At 38.1% G+C, this 26,305-nt stretch overlaps 1 protein-coding gene across 2 annotated transcripts in view; it reads left to right on the top strand.

Annotated features, from left to right (window-relative positions):
- CELSR1 (cadherin EGF LAG seven-pass G-type receptor 1) overlaps positions 1-26,305 on the top strand; it is a 171,270-nt gene that overhangs the window by 57,698 nt on the left and 87,267 nt on the right. For both annotated transcript variants that reach the window (XM_083365097.1, XM_083365098.1), the window contains exons 2-5: positions 613-1,251; positions 17,970-18,192; positions 19,613-19,728; positions 24,494-24,582. In XM_083365097.1, the coding sequence (XP_083221223.1) occupies positions 613-1,251; positions 17,970-18,192; positions 19,613-19,728; positions 24,494-24,582 (1,067 nt within the window). The remainder of the gene's footprint in view (positions 1-612; positions 1,252-17,969; positions 18,193-19,612; positions 19,729-24,493; positions 24,583-26,305) is intronic.

Below are 26,305 nucleotides of genomic sequence, written 5' to 3'. Positions count from 1 at the left end.
AAAAGTGATGGCTGTTTTATGATCGTTTTTCACACTTACGATCTTTGCAGCATCCCCGTGGTCACATGATCAAAATTCAGAAAGTTGGCAACTGACTCATATTTATGACGGTTGCAGTGTCCCAGGGTCGTGTGATCAGCTTTTGCGATCTTCTGACAAGCAAAGTCAATGGGGAGTCCAGATTCACTTAATAACCATGTTACTATCTTAAGGAAGGCAACGATTCACTTAACTGTGGCAAGAAAAGTAGTAAAATGGGACAAACTCACGTAACAAATGCTTCATTTAGCCACATAAATGTTGGGCTCAGTCGAGAACTACCCATATATGAAAGTTACAAGATTGGTGTTTTTATAGTTCCCCCCCCTCTTTTGCATTTAAAATATTTGCATATGAAATAAAAAATAGATAAAATTGCAGTATATGGTTTAAATTTATGTCCTCATTTCAGTGTGGAGCAGCCTAATGTGTTTTTTTTAATTTAGTTAGCACTCTGTTTACATTACTTGATCTTTACATTGTACATTGCCTGATTTAACAATCGTGTATTATACAATGTTTAGGGGAAAATGCATGGGACATTCTCTGATTCTTTTCTCTTTTACCCTATAGATGGCATTCACAGTGTTACAGCATTTTGCACCTTAAGGGTTACAATCATCACTGATGACATGCTTACAAATAGCATCACAGTACGACTGGAAAACATGTCCCAAGAGAAGTTTCTCTCCCCGCTGCTGGCTCTCTTTGTGGAAGGTGTGGCTACTGTACTGTCCACAACCAAGGAGGACATTTTTGTCTTCAACATTCAAAATGACACAGATGTCAGCTCCAATATTCTGAATGTGACATTTTCTGCCCTACTTCCCGGTGGCATTCGAAACAAATTCTTCCCCTCTGAAGACCTTCAGGAGCAGATCTACCTCAACCGGACCTTGCTCACGCTGATATCGACTCAACGAGTATTGCCTTTCGATGATAACATTTGTCTGCGGGAGCCTTGTGAGAACTACATGAAGTGTGTATCTGTACTGAAATTTGACAGCTCTGCACCCTTTATTAGCTCGAATACTGTACTTTTCCGACCCATACACCCTATCAATGGTCTGAGATGTCGCTGTCCCCCTGGGTTCACTGGTGACTATTGTGAAACAGAGATTGACCTCTGCTATTCTAATCCGTGTGGAAACAATGGCCTTTGTCGAAGTCGAGAGGGAGGCTATACTTGTGAATGTTACGAAGACTACACGGGTAAGTTATTTCTTGGTGCCTTAAATATTGAGCATGCAATTATGAATTTAGGAAAGGGCACTCTTTTGCTTTCTCAGTCATAAGGTTATAAATAACCATTAGACAAATTTGAACTTTTTTCTTTAGTCACAAAATATAACTTTCATAGGACACATGTCGCTTCTATCTGGTCACTCCCAGCCCGAGTATCGTTAAGGCAAGGAACTGTCTCCTCTTGAACTCGTCTCACCTGCTTATCTCTCTTCCCTACCTTTTTCCTTTTGGATGACCTGCACAGCAGCACCCCTCACAGTTGTAAATTGAGGTCTACCTGTACTTTCCTACTGAATGGTCTCTCTGAACCAAAAATAGATTGACATTTTCTGCTATTGAGTGTAATCTTAGTCATTGTTGGTATTAATGTTGTAGGGGCAGGAACATCATCTGAGCCTTGGTGGAGCAGTGGGCTAATGCCTCCTTAAGTAACACCAGCTGCCTGCAATTAGTGCAGGTTCGCATCCCACCAGGCTCAAGGTTGACTCAGCCTTCCATCCTTCCGAGGTAGGTAAAATGAGGACCCAGATAGTTGGGGGCAATTAAGCTGACTTTGTAATAATGCCGCTTGGGGGGGGGTGCGAAAACCCTAATAAGCAGGCATATACATAGAATGAAGGCTACTGCTAAGCTTGTAAGCCGCCCTGAGTCTTCAGAGAAGGGCAGGATATAAATGGAATTAAAATAAAAAAATAAAATAAAAATCTGCTGGATCCAACTTACATTATTTCCTTGGGCAAACCTGATTAAGGCATGTTAGCTACAACAGTCAAGGAAACAGCACAGATTGTGCACCTCCCCTTAACTGCTATCAGTTGAAGGAACTGTAAATATGTGGCTTTGCCAGCCCATAACTGCCATTTCAGTCTTTCATTTGTCTTGTTGTCTGTCTCTCTTTGGAATTTCTATACTTGCCAACATCTGCTTGTGTAGGTGCTTGTATCTTTACTGAGAGATTGAGAGCTTGTTTTTAAATATGGATTATTTGAAGCTGGAAAGATAACATGATAGTTGAAGGATAGTGCCAAAATAGTAAATAGGGCACATTGTGTAATGAAAAGGCTGTGGCCTTGGAAATTGCTTTTCAGATGATCCCTGCAGATAGAAGAGTCTGGCCATGGACCATGCGAACTTATACAGTATGTGGATGTGGGATGAGTGATTCACCAAGGAAGCATAATCTTTGGAAACAGACCAATCTGATGGGCATCACTCCAGAAATAGTTCACTGTGATTCAATACTTAAATCAGGATTGAGAATCTGAAAAACAGAATTCCATAGTCTAATAAGACTATTTGTTTCAGGAACATTATGCCTTAATAAGCATCTAACATATATCACATTTTTGTATGAACTAGTACCTTGATTTTCAGCTGCATTCCTATAAAATCTAGAGTTTTAAATAGTGACTACTACTTAGCTGGTTTGGGTTAGAAAGTGATGGAATTTGCAGCGACAAAAGGGCAATTTTGCAGAAATAGCACACAGACTGGGAAAAAAAATGTGCAAAAGAAAGGGGTGACCATAAGGAATAATAACATGCTTCCCAAAAATGTGGTGGCGTTGATTATGGGTTTTGAGACAGAAATAAAGAGTGATTTACCTGCTGATCTTTTCCATTTACTCCTGTTGCCATGACATTGTGAGAATTAATTCTTAGAAATTCTATATTAGAGTTGCGCCTAAAGAATATAATAGATTACCCAGTGGATAAATAAAATAGCAGTACAGGTAGTCCTTGACTTACAACAGTTTATTTAGTGACTGTTTGAGGTTACAGCAGCACTGGAAAAAGTGATTTATGACCATTTTTCACACTTAACGAATGTTGCAACTTCCTCATGGTCAGGTGATCAAAATTCGGAAGCGTGGCAACAAACTCATATTAATGACGGTTGCAGTGTCCCAGGGTCACGTGATCCCCTTTTGCAACTTTCTGACAAAGTCAATGGGGAAGCCAGACTTATAACAGCCATGTTACTAACTAACAACTACTGTGATTCACGTAAAAACTATGGCAAGAAAAGTCGTAATGTGGGGCAAAACTCGCTTAACAAATGTTTCATTTAGCAACAGAAATTTTGGGCCTAATTGTGGTTGTAAATCAAAGACTACCTGTACGTAATCATCAGCTTAATCTGAGATTTGGCCAAATCTAGTAATATTCCTGTAACATTTATATATGTTGTGCAAAGGCCAAACACTGGGAATGTAAGAAATATGTAATGATATTACATACCAGGTCCTCTGTATTCTTTTTTTTTATGTTGCCATAGACTTAAAAGATTGAGTTATCCGTGCTGAAATGGTAATATACAAAAGAATGGAGCATTTTTGGAAGGTCTAAAATTTCACTTTATCCTTTTAAGAAAGGTACCTCACAGATAATCAAAAAGTAAAAAATATTTTTAAAATAGCATAAAAATGTCTGGCTGTTTGCTGTGATATATGCTGATTATAAAGAAAATATACTTTAATCCCTGAGCATCTTGACTTCCTCTAGAACACAATTACGTCCCAATAAAAAGGCTTCTTTTTTCCCTTGTTTCCATTTTCACTAACGCTCTGAAGCTTTCCATTGTTGGATGTAATTTAGACATGATGAAAGTTTCTCAGTCTTCAGGATTCTTCTGTTTCAAGGAGTAAGGTACACAGAGCTTTTACAAGCTATTTCTGAAATGGAAATACCCACTAATTATAATTATCTGGAGCAACTGCACTTCCTACGATGCAAGGAGGTGAGTGATAAGGACACATAATATTTGTAGGTTTAAAACAGATCTGGAACAATATTTTTTTCAGGTCCCCAGGCACCATCTATCTATGGAAAAACAAAGGAAAAATTCCAGAATTATTTTTTTCCCCTGTCTCTTTTAAGTAGAGAGCAAGGCCTAAATTTCTTTAGTTTTGGCTCCATGTGTTCCATGAAAATACTGTATATGCTTTGCTCTGGTATACCCATGAAACGTGTGAAATCATGATCACTGGCTGAAATTTTTATGATTTCAATTTTGGAATTGGAAACCTGACACATTAAAACATTTTTCTCGGTCAAAGATAGCACACGATCTTTGAAACATGTGCTGGGGCAACGTGTTGTGTTTTTTTTTTTAAAAAAAGTACACTTAGAGCTGAGACAAAACCCCCACTTTATTTAATTCTCCTAACAATGTCTTTGCTTAAAAGATTTGTATGGCACCCATCTTCAAACGCAACTCTATTGGCTCACAGCAACAATAAAACCCAAACTATAAAACACATAAAAACATAAATCTGTAAAACACAATCGAAATGCCTCAGTCGTTCCCTTACAATGTCCCAACAAGCAACCCAAAGCATCCTCCCTCTACCTCAGTGCCTGAGTAAAAAGCCAGGTCTTGATGGCCTTCTGCAAGGCAAAAGGGCGGGGCCTGCTGGATCACTGGGGGGGGAGATATTTCATAAATTGTGGCAGTCACAGATAAGGCACGCTTCCAGGGTCTTCCTAAATGGCAAACGTTTCAGGCAAGGGACTGGGAGTGTGCCTACCCTATCCAAACTGTAGGATGGGAAGATACTCTCAGGGAAGAGGTGGTTCCACAAATATTTTTTTATTTTTTTATTTATCTTAATTCCATTTATATCCTGCCCTTCTCTGAAGACTCAGGGCGGCTTACAAGCTTAGCAGTAGCCTTCATTCCATGTATATGCCTGCTTATTAGGGCTTTTACACACACCCCAGCAGCATTATTACAAAGTCAGCTTAATTGCCCCCAACAATCTGGGTCCTCATTTTACCTACCTCGGAAGGATGGAAGGCTGAGTCAACCTTGAGCCTGGTGGGATGCAACCTGCACTAATTGCAGGCAGCTGGTGTTACTTAAGGAGGCATTAGCCCACTGCTTCACCAAGGCTCTGATCCCATGCCAGGTAGGTCTTTAAAGGCAATATTCATCACATTGAATTGCACTTGGAAGGAAACTGGAAGTTTGCGTAAGAGAGGTGTAACATGGGTAAACCTACAAGTTCCCAGATTGTGCATGCTGCAACATTCTGGACAAGTTGTAGTTGCTACAAAGGAAGTCCTATGTCCATGGTGGCGAACCTGTGGTACGCAGAGCCCTCTTTGTGGGCACGCGTGCTGTCGTCCCACTCCTAGGCCTTCAGCTGGGTTTTATAAAAACTTTTTGCTTTAGGCCTCCGCCACCGTGTGCAAAAAAAAAAAAAGGTTCAATCAATCAATCAATTTCAACTTCTCGCAGGAAAAAAAAAGATCTCGCAAAGTTGGAATTGATTGATTGAACTTTTTAGTCCCACCCACTCTGCCGTTACCACCTGCAGCCATGCCCACCCAATGGGCCACACCCACCCAATGGGCCACGCCCACCCAGCACCCGGCAATACATAAGTGGGTTTTGGGTTGCAGTTTGGGCACTTTACTCTTTAAAAGGTTTGCCATCACTGTCCTATGTTAAGCGCCTAGCTGTAACCTGATAGGAAGAAACTATGTCATGAATAACCATAAGCAAGGCGGCCTGGTACAAGAAATGGTGCAACTGGCATCCAAGATGAATCTGTGCAAAGACATCACTCCCTTCCCCCAAGCCATGACTGTCACCTACTCATTGAGGATTTAAATTTGCTTTAAATTAATCAAATGGACTTGATATGCATATATTCTCCCAGGAATGTGTTTAATATTTCTTTCATCAGATTAAAAATTACTCGATAATAGTATTTGAAGGCTTCTGGACCTTACTTAACAATTTTTAGAAGCGGAACCTTTGAGCTAAAGTGTGTGCCTGATCCTTGAAAAATGTGAAAAGTTCATCCACTATTTCTCTTCTCTCCCCACCCCACCCGCCTTTTACAGGTAGTTCTCAACTTATGTGCCCAACATTTCCATTGCTAAGCAAGGCAGTTGTTAAGTGAGTTTTGCCCCATTTTGCAATTTTTCTTTCCACAGTTGTTCAGTGAATCATTGCACTTGTTAAGGTAGTCATGGCTACCTCTTGACGTTGCTTGATAGAAGGTTGCCAAAGGTGATCACATGGTGCTGGGTTACTGCAACCATCATAAATATGAGTCAGTTGTCAAGATTCTGAATTTTGACCTTGGGGATGCTGCAACAATCCTAAGTCTGAAAAATGGTCATAAGTCACTTTTGCCAGTGCTGTTCTAGTCACTAAATGAACTGTTGTAAGTCAAGGACTACCTGTATTTTATACCGTATTCTTTGTTGAGTAAAGCAAAATGGGTTGAGGAAAGAGAGGTCAAAAAATTGTGGAACATGTGTATTTCAATTACTCATTGCAAGCATGGCATTTTTAGTATTGTTGAAATTGTTTTCATGGTGGAAAGACCTGTCAACATTTGGAAGGAAGAAAAAAAAGTTATTGATTAATTTGATTGCATGATAATAACACGTGACATATAATGCATGCCTTGCCTGAAGAAGTGCTTTCCATATAAATTCAGTCAACTCCCATGATCTCACAGCCATATTGGTTGGCAGACAATAGGAGCTGAATCCATCAGGTTGAAGAAAGGAGGTTGGGGAAGATGGTGGTTGAACACTGCTGTAGAAGACAACTAGATTTTTATCTCTTTTCACTCAGTGGGTGAACTTGAGCCAGGTACTCTCTATAATCTTAGAATTGTTGTGAGAATATACTAGAAAACAACATCTACTGCCTTCATCTCTGCAGAAGCAACAGGTTTTAAATAGATAGGGCTCGCAACTTGGGTGTCCTCCTGGACTCACAGCTCAGTTTGGAAGACCATGTAGGAGCTGTGACCAGGGGGGCTTTTGCCCAGGTTCGCCTGGTGCGCCAGTTGCGACCCTATCTGGACCAGGATGCCCTGCTTACAGTCACTCATGCGCTCGTGACCTCTCGTATAGACTACTGCAATGCTCTGTACATGGGGCTGCCCTTGAGGACCACTCAGAGGCTTCAGCTGGTGCAGAATGCGGCCGCACAAGTTGTGATGGGGGTCTCCTGATACTCCCATGTAACGCCTCTTCTCTGCGAGCTGCATTGGCTTCCAGTTGCCCTCCGGGTGAGATTCAAGGTCCTGGTGATTACCTATAAAGCCCTAAATGGCATGGGTCCGGATTACTTATGGGAGCACCTGCTGCCGGCGTCATCTTCCCTTCGTCCTGTGTGCTCCCACAGAGAGGGTCTCCTCAGGGTGCCGTTGGTCAGAGAGTGTCGGCTGGCGGCCCCCAGGGGGAGATCATTCTCTGTGGGCGCGCCAGACCTTTGGAATCAATTACCGGTTGAGCTCCGGACGGCTCCCGACCTTCGCTCTTTCTGCCGTGATCTGAAAACCTACTTATTTGAACAGGCCGGCCTGGTCTAAGGGTTTGGAGTATTTTTAGCTATTTATTGTTAGGGCTTAATTAATTTAATCTTACTTTTAACTTTTGTATGTAATGCTTTTATTGCCCTGTACACCGCCCTGAGTCCTTCGGGAGAAGGGCGGTATAGAAATTCAATTAAATAAATAAAATAAATAAATAAATAATAAAGGAGTAAACCTATTTCTAATTAGTAAAATAAAACATTGTTATCTGGCAGCCAAAGTGTTACAGTAACTGGTAAATTAATATTTAGTTTTTAATATGTGATAATATTTGATAGAACACCTTGTTTTCCCCAAAACAGCTTAGTGAGAAATATTTAATTTGTTTTTTTTAATTTTAATTCCATTTATATCCCGCCCTTCTCCGAAGACTCAGGGCGGCTTACAAGCTTAGCAGTAGCCTTTATTCTATGTTATATGCCTGCTTATTAGGGCTTTCACACACACACCCCAAGCGGCATTATTATAAAGTCAGCTTAATTGCCCCCAACAATCTGGGTCCTCATTTTACCTACCTCGGAAGGATGGAAGGCTGAGTCAACCTTGAGCCTGGTGGGATGCGAACCTGCACTAATTGCAGGCAGCTGGTGTTACTTAAGGAGGCATTAGCCCACTGCTCCACCAAGGCTCATAATTACTGTTGTTTCTGTTAAAAGTACTGTAAATGGTTTCTCCATTGCTCATTCTGCTAAGATATTGAGTGTGTATCTATGTGTCTGTGTGCACACACATATGCATACACACACAAACACACACACACATAACACTCACATTATGGAATGCTGCTATTAAAAAAAACACATATTTTTCCTTTCATCTTAGCTGCTGAATGCCGAGCTGTCTCACTGGTTATATTTGTCTACTACAGTTTTCGGAGGGCACCATCAGTTGACCTATTCAAAAAGCCTCAGGTGCCATGCCATCATCCCAATATCTTCTGTACTCTCCCACTTCCAGCCTTGCATCTGGGTTTTTTTTGTTGGTGTTTTTTTTTTGCCTGCAGAAATATTTTCAGAGATCAAAGACTTGGATTGTTTCATGAAATCTAGTCCAGAGATTCAGTATTCTTGTTTGCTCTTTTTTTAATTAGTTTTCAAGTGCTTTGACAGGATTTCTATGTTACAAAAGCTGTTTAAAGTGCTAGAATTAAGGAAGCTTTGCATGTGAAAGTGATACACCTAAATGTCACCATATTTTCCAATCCTCATCCACAGATGGATTTTTAGTGTTTCAGCTCGGTAATCTGCTGCCATTGTGGGCAAGAAAAAATCATTGCTATCGAGAACATAATCAAGAGTTGATGATTATGCTCCTGGATAGAAAAAAAATGGCTTTCTGTGAATACAGATAGGAAAATCAAGACTATGGGGATAAGCATGAATCAAGGATTATATTTTCAGAATGCAAAGAGTTCCATGTATAAGAAGGAAAGTGGTGGTTCCTCTCATTCAAAACAAGAACATTGCTAAAGTAATCTTATTAACTAAAGGCAGGGGTGTCAAATTCACAACATCACATGACGTGTCGCGACATATTGCGACTTTTTCCCCCTTGCCGGCAATGGGGTGGGCGCGGTTTTGCCGTGACGCATCTGGCCTGCGGGCCGGCAGTTTGACACCCCTGAACTAAAGGATCACTGTGAAGCCCAATTCATTTGTTCCTTTCAGTCTTTTCAAGTTGCCTTTTAAATGAGCTACTGTAGATGACTCCAAAGAATATTTTATTATAAAATATTGCATTCCATAAATGCACAAGAAGAAGCACTATGGTAGCATTCCTATAGGTATGATCATCTACTTTGGTTATCAACACCAATTTGAATGGGGAAAGCATTGTAACATAATGGTTGCTTGTACCATTATACTCATCAATTTCTCATTGGCAAAAAAACCCTACATGTAATGTTTACACAAAAAAGAAAAAAAAGGCAAGTTCTAATGTTCCTATTAAATAGTTAAACTAGGAGTTAATAAGTTAGCAGTAATCTGTGCTGCATAACTGCTTTTATCAAATTACACTTTCCCACTTGTGTGAGTAGCAAACAGTAATTCAGCAAGTTAGATTTCTTTACGGTTAAAAAAAATTTCAGTCTTCTAAAAGTAACTTGTCTTATTAGAGGTCAGGTGTTGCTACAGGCCTGTTTGCCTTACTTTGAGATAGCTCTAAAAAGAATTAACAAATAAAGAGAAGTTTTCAATCACCGTACAGCCATTCCTCCTCCAGTCTCGTTATAGTATGCCTTTATGAAGTGCAGGTCATGAGTGTTCTTTTTATATGATGAAGAGAATTGTTATGTAAGACAAGAGTTGTTTAAAGTAGCATGTGTACAGTATGTGTGTTTTAGCAGTGGTTGAAACTTTCAGCATTTGAACAGAAAAATACACTACTTGGAGGTGAATATCAAGATAATTAGTATTCTGGAGAACAGTTAATAGGTAACTTACAATAGTTCACTTAGTGACTGCTCAAAGTTACAACGGCACTGAAAAATGTGACTTATGACTGTTTTTCACAGTTACAACCTTTGCCGCATTCCCATGATCAAACTTCAGATGCTTGGCAACTAGGGAATGGGGAAGCCAGATTCACTTACCAACCATGTTACTAACTTACCAACTGCAATGATTCACTTAACAACTGTGGCAAGAAAGATCATAAAATGGGGCAAAACTCACTTAACAACACTTTTGCTCATCATAAATTGAGGACTACCTGTATTATAGGAGATACAGTGTCATTTACTGAAAAAATCTGTTTTAACTGGCATCGTTCAGTGCTACTTTTGTTTTCTTTTTAAAAATAATTTTAATTGAAAGTTTTAACTATAATAAGAACTCATACAAACTAAATTAGTACAATTAGTCCTGTCTAATTGTTGTTTTAGTTACTTCTGAATGCTAAGTAGCTCTCTCTCTCTCTCAGCCCAATCTATCCCACAGAGTTGTGGGGAAAATAGGAAGGAATATTACATATGTTTGCCCCCTTGAGTTACTTACAAAGTAATAAAGGTGGTATAAAAAAAAAAATCTAGTAAATAAATAAATAAATTTGCAGAGATTACAGATTACAGAGTGGTAATCACTGACGTAATGAAGGGACGTGCCTGTCTCTGTATGGCAACCAATCAAAGCACAGGAATTCATCGAGACAAATTGGACAGACGTTTTTGATCCTGTACAAGTTGGGATTCATTGCTTTCAACCTGAGGCAGGAACACATGGGCATAGATCGCATTTGTAATGGGCTGAAGATGGGGTAGAAAGCGGTGTCATCCACATTCACCGTCCAGAAAGGAGTGGTGACCTACATCCAGATGGGGCTTACCTGACAGTGAGATATGCTCTTAGACTTCCCAAAAATTTTTGGTTGCGTTGCATGAGTCTCCTGGTAACAGTATTCTGTAGTCTTGGGAGCTGAAGTTAAAGTCTAGGACTCTAGGAAGTATCAGACTTTTTTGCTCAGTAGTAATTGTTGATATTATTTACAGTAAACTTTCAGGCTATTCTGGAAGGCACTATTCATGCTGTCATTCTCATGCTGCCTTCAGGTCGAGAAGTTTCTTTTGACTAATTGCTCACAAATAAAATTATTTATTGACACTGTGGTGCATCAAACCATTCTGCATATTTTGGGCATTTGTTGCTCCGTCAATAACAGTGTTACATCTGTAGCCATATACTAAAAACTGCATCTAGAAGGCTTATGAAGTGGTTTAACTATACTAAAAATGGCCATTTTATACACAGGCATATCTGTAGTTTGACTTGTTTCCTGCTTTATATCCAATGCATTTTGGGAAACTCAGAAGGTTGGAAACTATATTAGCAGCATTTAAATGAGGATGACTTTCTAGATCAGGGCTTTTCAACCAGTGGTACGGGTACCACCTGTGGTACATTGACACCTGGCAGGTGGTACATGACCATCCTAGAAAAGTGGTAGCGGGGGAGGGGAATGAGCTGAACTACTGGCAGCACCGCACAAGCCTGAGCGACAGACGGTTGGAGCTGCAGGGCTGTCAGGGCTCAGCGGAAGCGCCAGGATCAGCGCCAGGCTCCAGCTGGAGCTCGGCGCTGATCCTGGCGCTTCTGGGCCCAGAAGAAGTGCCGATCAGCTGGCATGTTGCAGCATCTCCAAGATCTTGTGATTTACATTCAGATGCTTGGCAACTGATTCATATTTATGACGGTCACAGTGTTCCAGGGTCATGTGAAGTGACCAAAACCTGCTGCAACCACCCAGCAGATGGGGGGAATAAAAACCAAACACCCCCACCCCACCCAATCCTGCCAATCCTCAACAGAAATGCTCACAACAATGAAAAACTCAGACAGGAGGAAGAGCGCCACCGGGCGGGCAGGCAAGTGTCTTGCTCGGCTGTGGCTTGGGGGGCATTTTTTTCAGTGCCATTGTAACTTCGAACAGTCACTAAGCAAACTGTTGTAAGTCAAGGACAACCTGTACTTCATCACTTTTTACCTTTTTTTGGGGGGGGGGTCAACAAGTTTTTGACACCTTGCTAGGCGACTGGTGGTACTCGGATGTTGCCATATCCTAAAAGTGGTACAATGGGTGAAAAAGTTGAAAAGCCCTGTTCTAGATGAAGTATAAACTGTGGGTTCTTTTTATTGTTTTAAGCTACCCAGAAGCTAGATTCTCGTAGCTGCTTATTCTTGCCTGCATATTCTTCTTTTAACTGTGACCTTGAAAGGATGGGGAGTTTCCGCCTCCCACCTTTCAGAATAGATGTGCAAGAAGGAATAAGAGTTAACTGTCTCACACTAGGTTCCCTTTGTAGATCAAAGTCGTTTTCCAGTAATATTAGAGGGAAAAAATCCCTACATTTTGATGTACGCTTTTAGGAAAATGTTTGGATTGAAGTACAGAATAATTTCTCTGCTTTCAGACCAGGAAACCAAGGGAGATTTGAATGAGGCACTGCTCAAGAGGAAGGGTAACCACAGGTGTTTTTTTTGACTGTCTTGAACAGTGGCGGATCTTTCTCCTGTCACTAATTTTATTTATCTTTGCTTCTGTTTTTTTTATTTTGTTTCTTTTGATAGTGTGGTAAATTACTAGGAGTAGAACTAGTGTACCAGCTCACTTCAGGATAAATATTTAGTTATCCTTGGAAATTATTTTTTATAATTGTTCAATGATCGAGCATATTTACCCAGAGGCATTCTGTAGAGATCAGAGGAAATTATCCCTTAGTAAATAACATTATGCATTTCTTGATTTCTTGCATTTATGTCCTACTTTTTATTTAGGAGCTCAAGATAACTTACATGGGGGTCTGCCTGAATTTTTTTATTTATAACAGTGGCTCTGGGACATTGACCGGATTTAGAGAAAGTGACAGGCAATGTGTTTGCGCAATCCGTGCCCAGTAGTTTTGACTACTAAATCATGCAAGGTGTTGAAATACTCTGACTTAGAAAACTATATGAAAACTATACTATATTAACAGAGAACCACTTCAGATATACTATATAGTCTCTAAAATTATATTTGTTTTCTTTTCTTGAAAGCACACCAAGTTTATTTGTATTCTGAGTTGAGAATAAGCTACAGTCTTTCATTTGTACATTGTTCACAACTGGAAACAATAGGTATTTATTTGCATCGGTTATTAGGAGATGAACATGACTGTAAGCTGCCAAAGGCTAAACAACATGTATCAACATACTGCATTCCTGGTTTGGAAGCACACTCATTTTCCACTTCTGAGAGGTACGGAAGGGTGTGTGCAAATAATTGAGTTATAATAAGTTTAGTGAGGCTTGGATTTTCTATTTTAGCTTCTGGGTAAACTGTTAGCCCCTCTTCCTCACAATTCAGATTCATCTGATGCTCTATTCATGTCTTTAGACTTTAGATCACAATAACCCTGAACTTACATACTTACGTACGTACATACATACATACATACATACATACATATATATATATACACACACACACACACACACATGAATGTATGAAACAAGAATCCACAAATAAGGAAGTCAGTAAATAACACATCTTATAATGATTTTATTGTTCATAGATTAAGAATCCTGAGCAATCTTTTTATAATTAGATAGTAATTTTGAGAAAGTATTTGCAATTTTTGCAGAATGGAAAAGATCCTTTCATGAGTATATGTATCCTAAAATCTCCTAATCCTAAAAAATGCTCTTTCCCTTCTTTAAATTTTTTTCTAGCATAAATGACAAAAAAGAAAATCATGGATACTTACTCTGTTGTGTGATTTTATAGGGAAATGTGGAGGACAAGAAAACAGGGAAAATTTGGTTATTAAGAGAAGCTTGACTACAAGAGTTTAGACAGTTTTGTTTTCATTTTAATTAACTAGTATTTACCATGAATTTTCTGTATTAGCCATAAATATGGTTGAACTTAACTGTGATCTGTTTCAAAAGAAAATAACTCCAGAGTCCATGGCTTGAAGTGAGCTTTTTTCAAATAAACCATAAAGATTAATTACCGTACAGGTTGGAGATTAACTGTCATGTCAGGATCAGTCAAAAGTAAACAAAAGAATCCCTTCCTCACAACCGCACAGGGAAAGAAAGAAACTAAGAAATTATTAACTATAGTTTATTGTGATATCTGAACCAGCCATTAAGGCTACCAATCCCCTTTAAACCTTGGGCTATTTTAAAAATGGTGAGCTAAGCGGGAGGTTACTGAATTGAAATGTAAATTTAGCTGGTTTCTAAAATTCTGAGTCGAGCATTTGCTTTAATTAAAGGAGTTTATTTGAACTATCAAATTTCTGTCTTCTTTGACTGACTGTTCTATTGCTGATATTCACATATTCATTATTCTACTGTTTTGCTGAGAGAGACAGAGAGACAGAGACAGAGACAAAGACAGAGACAGAGACCACGTTTTCCAGTTCTGCCTCTTGTTTGAGGCAAGATAAATGTCCCTTCTACAAACTTGGCTCCTATTTCAGTATTTGCAAAGGGTAATCTTTAATATCCTAAACGCTTTCACTAGCTTATCTATGTACAATTCCAGAGTCTCTCCTGCACCAGTGGCATACCATCAAGGTGACAGCATTCTTTCCAAAGGAGTCATTTGCAAACCATACCATCTTATCTGATTAATGAGAAAATAATGCCTTCTGGTATAGTGGTTTAGGGTTAGTTCATTGAAGATAAAATTTATTTTAGCTTTACTTATAGTTTATTTGTGTATTTTAGTTCTCTTCCCAGTAAGATCCAAATTTGTCTGACCACTCTCAGTACTGGAAAAACAATCAAATTCTTATGGTATTACTGTAGAACTAAGAATTTGGAGGGATCTTAAGGGTGACAAATAGGAACCGTAAAGCTGAAACCACAAGACTTAATTGCCTTGCTGAAATCAGTTAATATTCCCCTGTGGTATTCTTTAGTACATACAGTACCATATGAGCTGATTCATCAGTATAAGCATTTAATTCAAGATCTTAGATCTTTATATGGACTTTGGAAAATTGCAGCCAACTTACATGCTTGTGGATTCAGAGATCATCCTGAAATTGTTATCATGAGCTAACAAGTCTAGCCCGCACCATCAAGGAATCCACATCTTATTGAGTCTCTTAGGCTTTTTACAGTTCAGTGTATGTCTCCAGTCAATTTAGTGTTCAACCAACCACTTCATTCTATTTATATTGTTTGCAAAGAATAAGCAAAAGTTCTCAAGATAGCTCAGTAAAGTGGAGCTTCAGCTGAGTCCAAGAGGTAAAGCTTAAGGATAATTATTGTGTAAACACATTCTCAGCAAAATAAAGTCTGCTTCTTGTTTAATTTATTAACCCCCTTTTCATTCATTTTAAAAAAATAGTACTTTCATTGGATTCATATACCAATATGCAGATTGATCACCGTTCAATTTAAGAAAGAATAGTTGGGTAAATATATACTGTGTTGCTACATTACAAGATGTATTTTTGACTGGTGAAATTTTGCAAACTCACACAAATGTTTATTAACAATTTTTATTTGAGAAAGCATAGGCCTTTCACTGAATGGCTAGGGCTTTTAGGTAACTAAAGTCTGCATCAAATATGACGGCATTTATTGTTGTTTTTATCATTTACTTATACTTTATAGTTGTTCATTTTGTTTTTTGTGGCTTTGTGTCAGTAGTGACTCCTGGGATTGCCTAGACAAATCACTGCAGTTTTCTTGGCAAAATTTCAGAAGTGATTTGCCATTGCCTTCTTCCTAGGTTGAAAGAAAGTGACTAGTCCAAAGTCACCCAACTCGCTTTGGGCCTAAGATGAGACTTGAGCTCAAATCTTAGTTCGTAGCCTGTTGCCTTAACCACTACACCAAATTGGCTCTTTTTTAGAATTATTATAATGCATTGTACTCTGATTGTGTTTTGAATATACCTAGATTCTTTCGTTTGAGGCCATTTATAAATCTCCTGGCTGTGAGTTACAACCCACTTAGGAGGCAAACAAGGCCTTTGGTGTAAAACTGATTCAATCAGTTAGATAGTGGTCCCCAACCTCCGGTCTCTGAACTGGCACCAGTCCGCGACATTCCAGAAACCAGGCCACGCAAACAAGCAAAGACCCATCCCCAGGTTGCAGGCAGCAGGCCAAACCACGCCCCTTCTAGTCCGTGGAAAAACTCTCCACAGAACCGGTCCCTGATGCTCAAAAGGTTGGGAGCCACTGAGTTAGATCACTTAAGATATAAATACTCAACCTGGAACTAAGATGAATATTTCCTGACAGTGAGAGCAACTAACCAATCAAACAGCTTTCCTCCTGGAGTTGTGGGTGCTACATTGTTGGAGGTTTTCAAGAAAAGATTACACAACTTTTTGTCTGGGATGAGTTATAAGGTCTCCTGCCTTGGGCAGGGATTGGACTAGAAGATTTCCAAGGTCCCTTCAAGCTCTTTGAGCTGTGATCCTGGGGAACGGTTCTGATCAAGTAATTATGATGAAAGTGTTGAACTTTTTAATTTACAGATGCCACTTTTTAGGGCTGTGGCTCAAAAAAAAAGATAGCTTATTTAAGCAATCTCTGTGCTTTGCAGGGTAGGAGAAAAAAATGCAGCTCAGGCACCAGATAATACATGCTAGGTCACACATGCAAGGTTGTTACAACGTTATTTTTTCATCACTGTTACCACCGCAAGCAATTGCTGTCCAAGCTGTTGCTAAATGAGGACTATTGGACTAATCTTATGAGTTTATAATTATTTATAATAGTTCAAATGTCACTGTTTCGATGATACATGGTATTAGTAATTTTGATTTTGATTGTAATTTTGCAATTTGATTTTGATTTCAATTTTGACTGTAATTTAACAGTTATGCTTTAAGTTTGGGTATTCATTTTGACTTTAAATTATCTTGATTGGATAGTTACGCAGCTGGAATGGTGAGATATAAAGCAAATAGTGGTGATGATAGCTGTAATAATAATTACAAAACAGTATAATGCTGTGTTTGTTAAATTCAGATGAAATTACATATTCACTTCTCAAATCATATGTATTTTGTGTAAGCTTTTCACTTTTTGCCAGTCATTTTTTTTTGCCCTTATTTGTGTGGGCGTATGTGTGCGTGTGTGCACGCACATGTATGTGGTCCTGTCCATGTTCTGTTGTTTGTTGTCAGTTGCATTTTATAAGGCCTGGAACACATTTCTTCAAACCGAAGCCTGCCTTTTCTCAGTAGACAAGCACTTTCACTTTAAATATAACAATTCTTTACTTAGCCCTTGAATTTAGCTTTAGCTGTCTTCATTGATTCAGAAGATTGTGCAAAAACAAGCTTGAGAGACTTACTACATGACTAGATACCAGTAACATTAGCTCTGATTAGATAGCATATATGAGGCTGTTCTTGAAACTTGTCATTCTTGTCATTAAAGGGTTTTCTTGTTATTAAAGGGTTTTAATGATAGTTTTATAAAACTGTTGACTGTTTGGGGTGGAGGAGGTTAATTAAATATAATTTACATGTTGCTTTTTTGCTTTTTATTGCCATAGGAAGTATTTTTTCTACAACCATGTCAATTGCTTTCTTAAAAAATGAATTATTTTGAAGAACATGATATAGTGACATCTAGCGCGGAGAAAAAGGCTGACTGAAGAATAGTGACATAGCTTTTAACAGCGGATCTATAAGTCCAGGGTTGCCAACTTTCTTTTATGGAATTAGACATAAACATTTAGCCCAGTTCCACTGATAAAAGTCACTTTTAGGTCACCCATGATATTATATTATGTGTTAATCTGACTTTGAATCATTAGCTGTTTTGGAGGTACAGAATTGTTTTCTCATAACTGGTGGGTGCTGCTATTTCTACTTTTAGGAGAATATTGTGAAGTGAATGCTCGCTCAGGACGCTGTGCACCCGGAGTCTGCAAGAACGGGGGGACATGTGTCAATCTGCTCATAGGAGGCTTCAAATGTGAATGCCCCCCTGGTGAATATGAGAGACCTTATTGTGAGATGACCACAAGAAGTTTCCCTCCAGAGTCATTTGTCACTTTCAAGGGATTAAGGCAGCGCTTCCATTTCACTGTATCTCTCATGTAAGTATCGGTCCTTCCAGTATTGTATGAAACCTTTGCCATCATTGTTGTATTGATTTCAAAACACAATATAAGCACTTTTAAACTCATTGCTTTTGCAACATCTCCCTAATAAAAAGGTTTTATGCTGTTTCCTAATGCTAAAAGATTCCCTTACTATTACACTTATTTTTCCACAGTGGGGGAATTGTTTGAATATGACCAAGAATTGAGATGGAGTTTGTCAAAGGTTTTAAGAGTTACCCTCAAATTGGCATCTTCTTTTAACCTGACACTTCCTGGAATATCAAAAGACTTGAAGATTTATTTAATTAATTGCACTTTCTTGACTACTGTGTTTTTTTTTAAAAAAAAACCGTCACATGCCTACAAAATGTATAGATAGGTAATAAAATTTTCTAGCTCATGAATTATATATGGTTTACAGATGCCATATAGCTAAAAAAATACTGTAAAATGGCTGAGAAAAGAGGCACTACTACAGAATCATATACTTGTCCATTAAAATCTGTCTCTTCTCTGTTAAACTACTTATCACATTTATGCATTCATTCTGAGCTATTCACACAGAGTCTCAAGTTGACTAATGTCTCTTTAAGTTTTTCTCTCCTTTTCTCTCCTTCTCCTTTCCTTATACCAAACAATTTAATGTCAGTATAAATTTTTCTGGGTGAGATTTCAATAACATGTCTGTGATGGCAGTAGCACTTAGACCAGGGGTCTTCAAACTTGGCCCTTTTATGACTTGTGGACTTCAACTCCCAGAATTCCTCAGCCAGGCACGCTGGCTGAGGAATTCTGGGAGTTGAAGTCCACAAGTCATAAAAGGGCCAAGTTTGAAGACCCTTGACTTAGACTTATATATCGCTTCACAGTGCTTTACAGCCCTCTCTAAGCGGTTTACAGAGTCAGCCTATTGCCCCCCAACAATCTGGGTCCTCATTTTACTGACTTCGGAAGGATGGAAGGCTGAGTCAACCTTGAGCCAGTCGGGATCAAAATGTTGGCAGTGAGCAGTGAGTTAGCCCACAATACTGCATTCTAACCACTGTGCCACCATGGCTCATTGGTCATTGCAGTACATAAGGCAAAACTTGTTGAAGAAGTCTTTCTCTGTGTGACCAAATTTTAGGTCTACATCATTACTAAAAAGAGGTTCCCAGACTATGCAATTTCAGTTGGAAATCCAAGCATATTTTCTTGAAGTAAGAACCAGAGATAACATTGAGCACTATTTTATTTATCTCTAAATTTGTTTTTAGCTCACCTTCAGGAGTGCAACATTCTTGAGGCATCAACACTGACTCGAAAACACACACACACAAATCTCCACATTGGTAGCATGTCTACTAAAACTTACTTAATTTGTTTGACTGCACAAGGTCTCTGTGTGACTTTTTGTTATTCTTTTCTTACATAGGTTTGCAACAAGAGAAAGGAATGCTTTGCTTCTCTATAATGGACGTTTTAATGAGAAACATGATTTTATTGCTCTTGAGATAATTGAAGAACAGATCCAGCTAACATTTTCTGCAGGTAAGATACGGCAATGACTGGAACTCTTTACTGAATAAAACTTATCTCTATATTTTGAAAACATATTCATGACATTATATCATGATATTCATCATGCAGTTTCTATCCTAAGGCCACTGCCCTATAGAAAATAAAATTTCATTTCAAATGCTTTTGTTTTCAAGATCCATGTTGTTAGCAATGACATCTTAATGGACCCTAATATTAAGTGTAATCACTGATGATTGTTATTTTTTTTTAAAAAAATAAAGTATAACTGATCCTATAGTACTAAATTATGGCCTATTTAATTCATGCATATGTGTGCTAGAACAGTGCCATACTTCGGATTCCAAGGTTAAAAAGTGTTTTGGAATGTGTATAAAAACTCACTAGGCACCCATCTGCAACTTCTTAAACTAAAGATATAATTACTCGGGGTTGTGACGGGCAGCTGTAATATTACAGGAAAAGATGCTTATGCCAAGTGCTATGTGAGTGGCTCATATATTTCAACACTGAATCTGAAATGTACCCAGTCTCAATATTCCTGTTGTCCAAGATGTATTAAAAGTTACAGATTTGCTATTCATTATTATAGTATTGATACTCTCTGCTGTTACACTATTGAGTTACAAGTGCTCAATTTTGTAAAGTATGGAAACTCCCAGTTTTCTTTAGGAATCAGTTGAAAACTCAAGTTGCTTGGAAGACAGACATTTTGACATGCATGCACGTACATGAACCAGGAGTGTGAACCTTAAATTATTCACTCGAAAATAGAATGTGTGACAAAATGTAATCTATTTTAATCTATGTGAAACCATAAATAGTAGCCTAATTTTGTGCATGTGGATTCAGGACAAACTCTGTTCTGTTTACGGGCTCAGATTGCAGTTCTGTGGACACTGACCTAGGAATAAACTTTAGATTCACTTCCAAGTAAAAATGCATTCAGCTGCATGGTAAATATAATATCCCAAAAGATAATTTAAATCTTGTTAATACTGAAATTTTTGCTTGACAAAATTGTTTAAAGATTTTTGTTTTGTAAATAAAATCTCAAATCAATTGCTCTCCCTTTGTTAGAGTCCCCCATTACAGGTAGGTTTAGTTTGGAAAAGAGGAAAGGGAAAGAAAAAGAAAGAGACAGAGAGAGAGAAAAGAAAGAACGAACGAACAAAAGAAAGAAAGAAAGAAAGAAAGAAAGAAAGAAAGAAAGAAAGAAAGAAAGAAAGAAAGACCATTTTATGAATTCCTGGGGCAACAATGCCTTGGTAAGGCCACACTTGGAATACTGCATCCAGTTTTGTTCACCACAATGTAAAAAAGATGTTGAGACTCTAGAAAGAGTACAGAGAAGAGCAACAAAGATGATCAGGGGACTGGAGGCTAAAACATATAAGGAACGGCTGTTGGAATTGGGTATGTCTAGTTTAACGAAGAGAATGGTGAGGGGTGACATGATAGCAGTGTTCCAATATTTGAGGGGCTGCCACAAAGAAGAGGGAGCCAAGCTATTCTCCAAAGCACCTGAAAGCAGGACAAGAAGCAACAGATGGAAACTAGGCAAGGAGAGAAGCAACCTAGAACTAAGGAGAAACTTCCTGACAGTTAGGACAATTAACCAGTGGAACAACCTGCCACCAGAAGCTGTAAATGCTCCAACACTGGAAGTTTTTAAGAAGAGACTGGACAGCCATTTGTCTGAAATGGTATAGGGTTTCCTGCCTGAGCAGAGGGTTGGACTAGATGACCTCCAATGTCCCTTCCAACTTTACTATTATGATTATGATTATTATATATGTTTGTTTTATGAAAAATCCCATTTATGAAACAATGTTAGAAAGAAACATACCTAGATCTGGAATGTAATAAATGTTCTGATCAGAAGATAAATTTAGTAATAATAACCATGCTCCAGAGTTTATAAAACATCAAAGTAGAAGCATGTAACTGACCATAACTTATTTCAAGAAGCAAACCCAGGTCAGATCAGAGAAATTTTTGGAGACATTGGTACGGTAAGAAGCTCTGGCAAAGTACTGTTCTGCTGTTATCAAGAAAACAACATGGATCTGTCCATGAAGTTGCCAACAACTGAGCTGAAATTGAGTGTGTCTTTATTTGACCCTGCTACAGTAATTCTTTCAGCCAACATGGTGGCACAGGATATTTCATTGCACATTGCAATGTTTGTTTCAGCTCCATTTAATTGCTCTTTTAAACATAGATACTATTGTTCATACTCATATATCAGTAATTACTGTAATCTATTACTTAAGGTGACTTAGGAGTGTTTTCCCCCTTAATTACTCATTGAGAAAATGTGGGGCATACTGTACATATTTACTTTTAATTCACATGCAAATATAGATTAAAAATTCAACTCCATTGTTTGTCTTGTTTTTACTTGATTGTTTCCCTCTTCTTCTGTTGAAGTTTGTATTATAAGTTTGGAAATAAAATTTATAAGAAAAAATCCAACTCAGTGGTAATCAAGAGATTATTTATGTGAAAATAGAACATATTTTAGACTGCACAAATCTAACAATCGCTAAAGCTCTCAATAATAATAGCTTCTATGGGCTCATGTTGCATTTGAATAATTACAGCTGCAAACAGGCATTCAGGCATTATAACGGATTTGGGGGAAAGAAACATGTTTTTGTGAGGTAGCATTAAGGAAAAAAACTATATTAAGGAATATTAGGGTTTCCTCTTTTGAAAGTACTTTCACTTCTATTCAGATGCAAAATGCTTCTCGGAAAAAGAATAGTGGGTGTTCCTTTTGAAATGCTCACAAAGACAACACAGAAGTGTATACTCACCATCTTTAAGGAAAGGCAATGTTTGTGTTCCTTTCTCCGTTGAACACCTTTCTGTAAGAACCAAGCAGGTGTGTGTGTCAAACTGAAGTAAATGTTTGCATTTTGAATACTGTGGAAATACAGAGAGGTTTATTGTAACATCGTTGGTCTTAACCATTTTTTTTTCTTTTCTTATTCTACTTTAGTGGAAATTTTTGTCCAGCTAGTCACTCACGATAAATCCAATCTGCCCATTTTGACAGGTCCTTGTGTACTTTTCCTGTAGATATTTGTTTTGCTATTACCTCAGAGAAGCAGTGAATAGTCACTGGGCTGGTTGTACTAGTCTGCATAACTAATCTGGCACCTTGTTCTTTATCAGATCCAATCTTTAAAAGACATTTCAATGTAAAAGAAAGGAAGCCATGACATTCAATGCAGGGGTAGAACTTCTGTAATTTTCTGAGAAGAAAAAAATGTTTTCATTGTTCCCCCTAGCACTTTATCTGACATTCTTGTTAGATTCCAGCCTGAAGAAACCCCACAGAGATTCATATACCTTTTGTCAATTTACAGCTGTTTTCACTTTCTCTATTTATCCTAAATGTTTACATTTTGCATATGATTTGTTTTCATTCCTTTGCTAATGTTTGAGGAAGAACAATTGCTACAGCACAAAGACACCTTAGAAAAGTATAATGTGTGTATGGATATGTACTTATAGTTGCCATGATTTGTTTGTTGTTGCTGTTAACCTTGTTTATGGCAGTCTATAGCTAATGTTATTATTGTCATTAATTGTAAGTGGAATTCAAGTGGCAGAAAATGCTTTTCTAAGTGTGATTTTATATGCCCACTAATGTCTTGTATTTACATTCCTCCAATTGTAATCAATTTGTAACAGTCCCCCTGAAAAAGTGGTTTGCAGGTTGGAAGTAAATTCTAAATATATATTTGACTCTGGAAGCTCTTTTAAGAGATATAGCCTACAATTATTTTTGCCCAGTTTAGGCTAATGTACTTGATTTCATCCATTTAGTCGCAATGTTATTGTGACATGGGACTGTGTGATATGGGATGTATATCTGCAAAGATGTTAGTGCACATTCATTACTGGGAAGTTGCTAAATTTCTATTCCAGTATGGATGAATTGGCAGAGTTTTACCTATTTAGCTTTATATGGCTTGGTTCCTGGTTATCCAAAGTAGGGTTTTTCAAATGTTCCATGGAGTCACTAGAATAGGATGGAGAAAAATTTCACTCAAACAAAGTCCATTTTCTATCACTAAAACTTTGCTCCTGATCATGAATCCTGGGATTTCCACCCCACCCCCATTTAACAGCTTTCATAACTCAAAAAACTTTGAAAACCCCTGAACTAAATAATACCTTGTCATGTACAATGCTCTCTGTATTGTCTCTATATCTTTGTTTCTGGAGACAAATCCCTTTATTCTCTGTTATTCTGAAAGTGATGGAGATGGAGATGGCTAGCATTCAGGAAAAGGTCACACCGAAACTTAAGCTAATGACTCTTTTTGTTCCAAGAGGTCTTTAATCCTCCAGACTCAGCATGGTTTTCAAGCTGTTTTTATCTATGTAATTGTTCTTTTTATTATTATTTTTCTACATTCCCTTTCTAATCCAAGTATTTAACTTCATGCAAACTATCTTGAATGGTTCGGTTGAAAGGCTTTGTCATATGTTGTCTTAATTCCTACATATATTGAGGGAACAATGTACAGTATATGCATACATGCAGTATGTACAATGGATTTACCTTTGAAATATTTGGTATTAATCTATTTAATATTTTGTTTAATATATTTAGCTGCTTGTTGTACTAAATATAATTAACATCGTGGTTAATTGCAAAAACAAATGTTTTAAAAATGGAACTTTTAAGATGAACTCTTTTCTCTCTCCCTCTCTCTCTCTCTCTTTCTCTCTCTCTCTCTTCCATGCTATTTTTCAGGAGAAACCACCACAACAGTTGCACCATTTGTTCCAGGAGGGGTTAGTGATGGGCAGTGGCATTCTGTCCAAGTGCAGTACTATAACAAGGTAAGGAATGCTCTTTTAGTGATATTATTTATAAACTCAGTGGATTGGATCAGTTTCTCTGTTAACATCAACCAAGGAAGTCCTTAGAGTTAAAAAGCCATGCTGGAATGGAAATCTTGCTTTGGGGCTGATGCATGTTTTAATTTGCAATAGGTTAATTGAATATTCTCCATTATATATTTCCATAATATCTTTGAACCATTTGTGACTATTCTCACCAAATAATGTAAAGCGGGGCTCCCCAGCCCCCAGTCCATGGACCGGCACCGGTGAGCAGCATTCCAGAAACCGGGCCACACAAACAAGCAAAGGCCCATCCATGGGATGCAGGAAGCACGGGAAACCACGCCCCCTCCATTCTGCAGAAAAACCTCTCTCCATGGAACCAGTCCCTGATACCCAAAAAGTTGAGGGCCGCTGATGTAAAGCCTTGAAAAATCATACCTAAGCAGAAAGAAAGAAAGAAAGAAACCCAGTTAGTCTGCTGGTTAGTCTGCAACATTTATCTAAATTAAGGACCAAGAGTGTTCCTGTAGCTAAAAAAGCTGTAGTCAAAGCTTTACAGCAATTAAGAAACCACTTAATGAGGAAGTCTAATGATGAGAGTGTAATATACTTTTAATTAATGTGACATTGGTTCTTTGCTCCTTGTTGTCAAAAGTGAACTTCTTTCTTCAGTTCAAATAGCTTTTCTTTAAGATTTTAGTCTAAAGGTCATTGGTTCAGCACAGAAAGTGCCTAGTGTCTTAGCAAGTATTCCCTATCATAAGTAGGAATATTGTTCTTGATGTACTATCAAAATATTGTTTTTAATTTAGACATTTAAGGGTAAAAGTAAAGAATGTTTTGAGGTAAAGCTGTCTCTTGCCGATTATATGGATATATCCCTGTATCTTTTTTTTTGCTAGCAATACTGAAATGGGTTTTTTTTTTTAAAAAAAAATTCTCAGTTGACCTTGGATTTCCTGCTGATCTTGCATTGAAGTACTAACATAAATCCAAGCCTGCTTGGTTTTTTTGAGAGTAGTCAAGGTTGAATACCTGTTGCAACTTAAAATTGTAATATAGTGAAATTATAAAAAATAATTATCATTGTAAAGTAATTGGTTCTAACAGACCGCTAAGATTTATAAACATAACCTCTATTAAAGTTTCTTGTTAGTAATTTGTAAGGATAGGTTTGGCATGTTGTCATATTAATCACAGAGAAACCAGGGGTCTTTGGAGCTTAAATAATAATCCTTAAATAATAAAGTTCAAAAAAAAAGCAGGTAACGGATGTGAGGAGAGAGAACTCGGTGTCCTGGGTTAGTTGAAGCCTGTCTTCCTGGCTTGTTTGACACCCTCACCATGGATATCTATTTGCTCTAGCTATTTATCAACGAATTATCCATGATATGAAGAAAAGGGGAAAAATGGATTTAAAGGCTTGACAGGATTACTTTGTAGTTTCAATGTAAACTTAAGAGTTTTCCAATCACAGGATAACCTTTGTCCGCAACAGAGGGACATGCCCTGAAAATAACAATAAGTACTGTTCAGGATAACAAGAACAAAACCAAACACCATCCCTCCGCCCCCCAAAAGGCAGAGGGACACGGTGGCTCAGTGGGTTAGGACGCTGAGCTTGTCAATCAGAAGGTCGGCAGTTTGGCTGGTCGAATCCCGAGTGCCGCGTAACAGAGTGAGTGCCTGTTACTCATCCCAGCTTCTGCCAACCTAG

This window comes from Vipera ursinii (assembly GCF_947247035.1).
Source record: "Vipera ursinii genome assembly, chromosome: 6".
NCBI lineage: Eukaryota > Metazoa > Chordata > Lepidosauria > Squamata > Viperidae > Vipera > Vipera ursinii.
The sequence above is the reverse complement of the archived record's forward strand: the minus strand, read 5'-3'. Positions and strand labels throughout refer to the sequence as shown.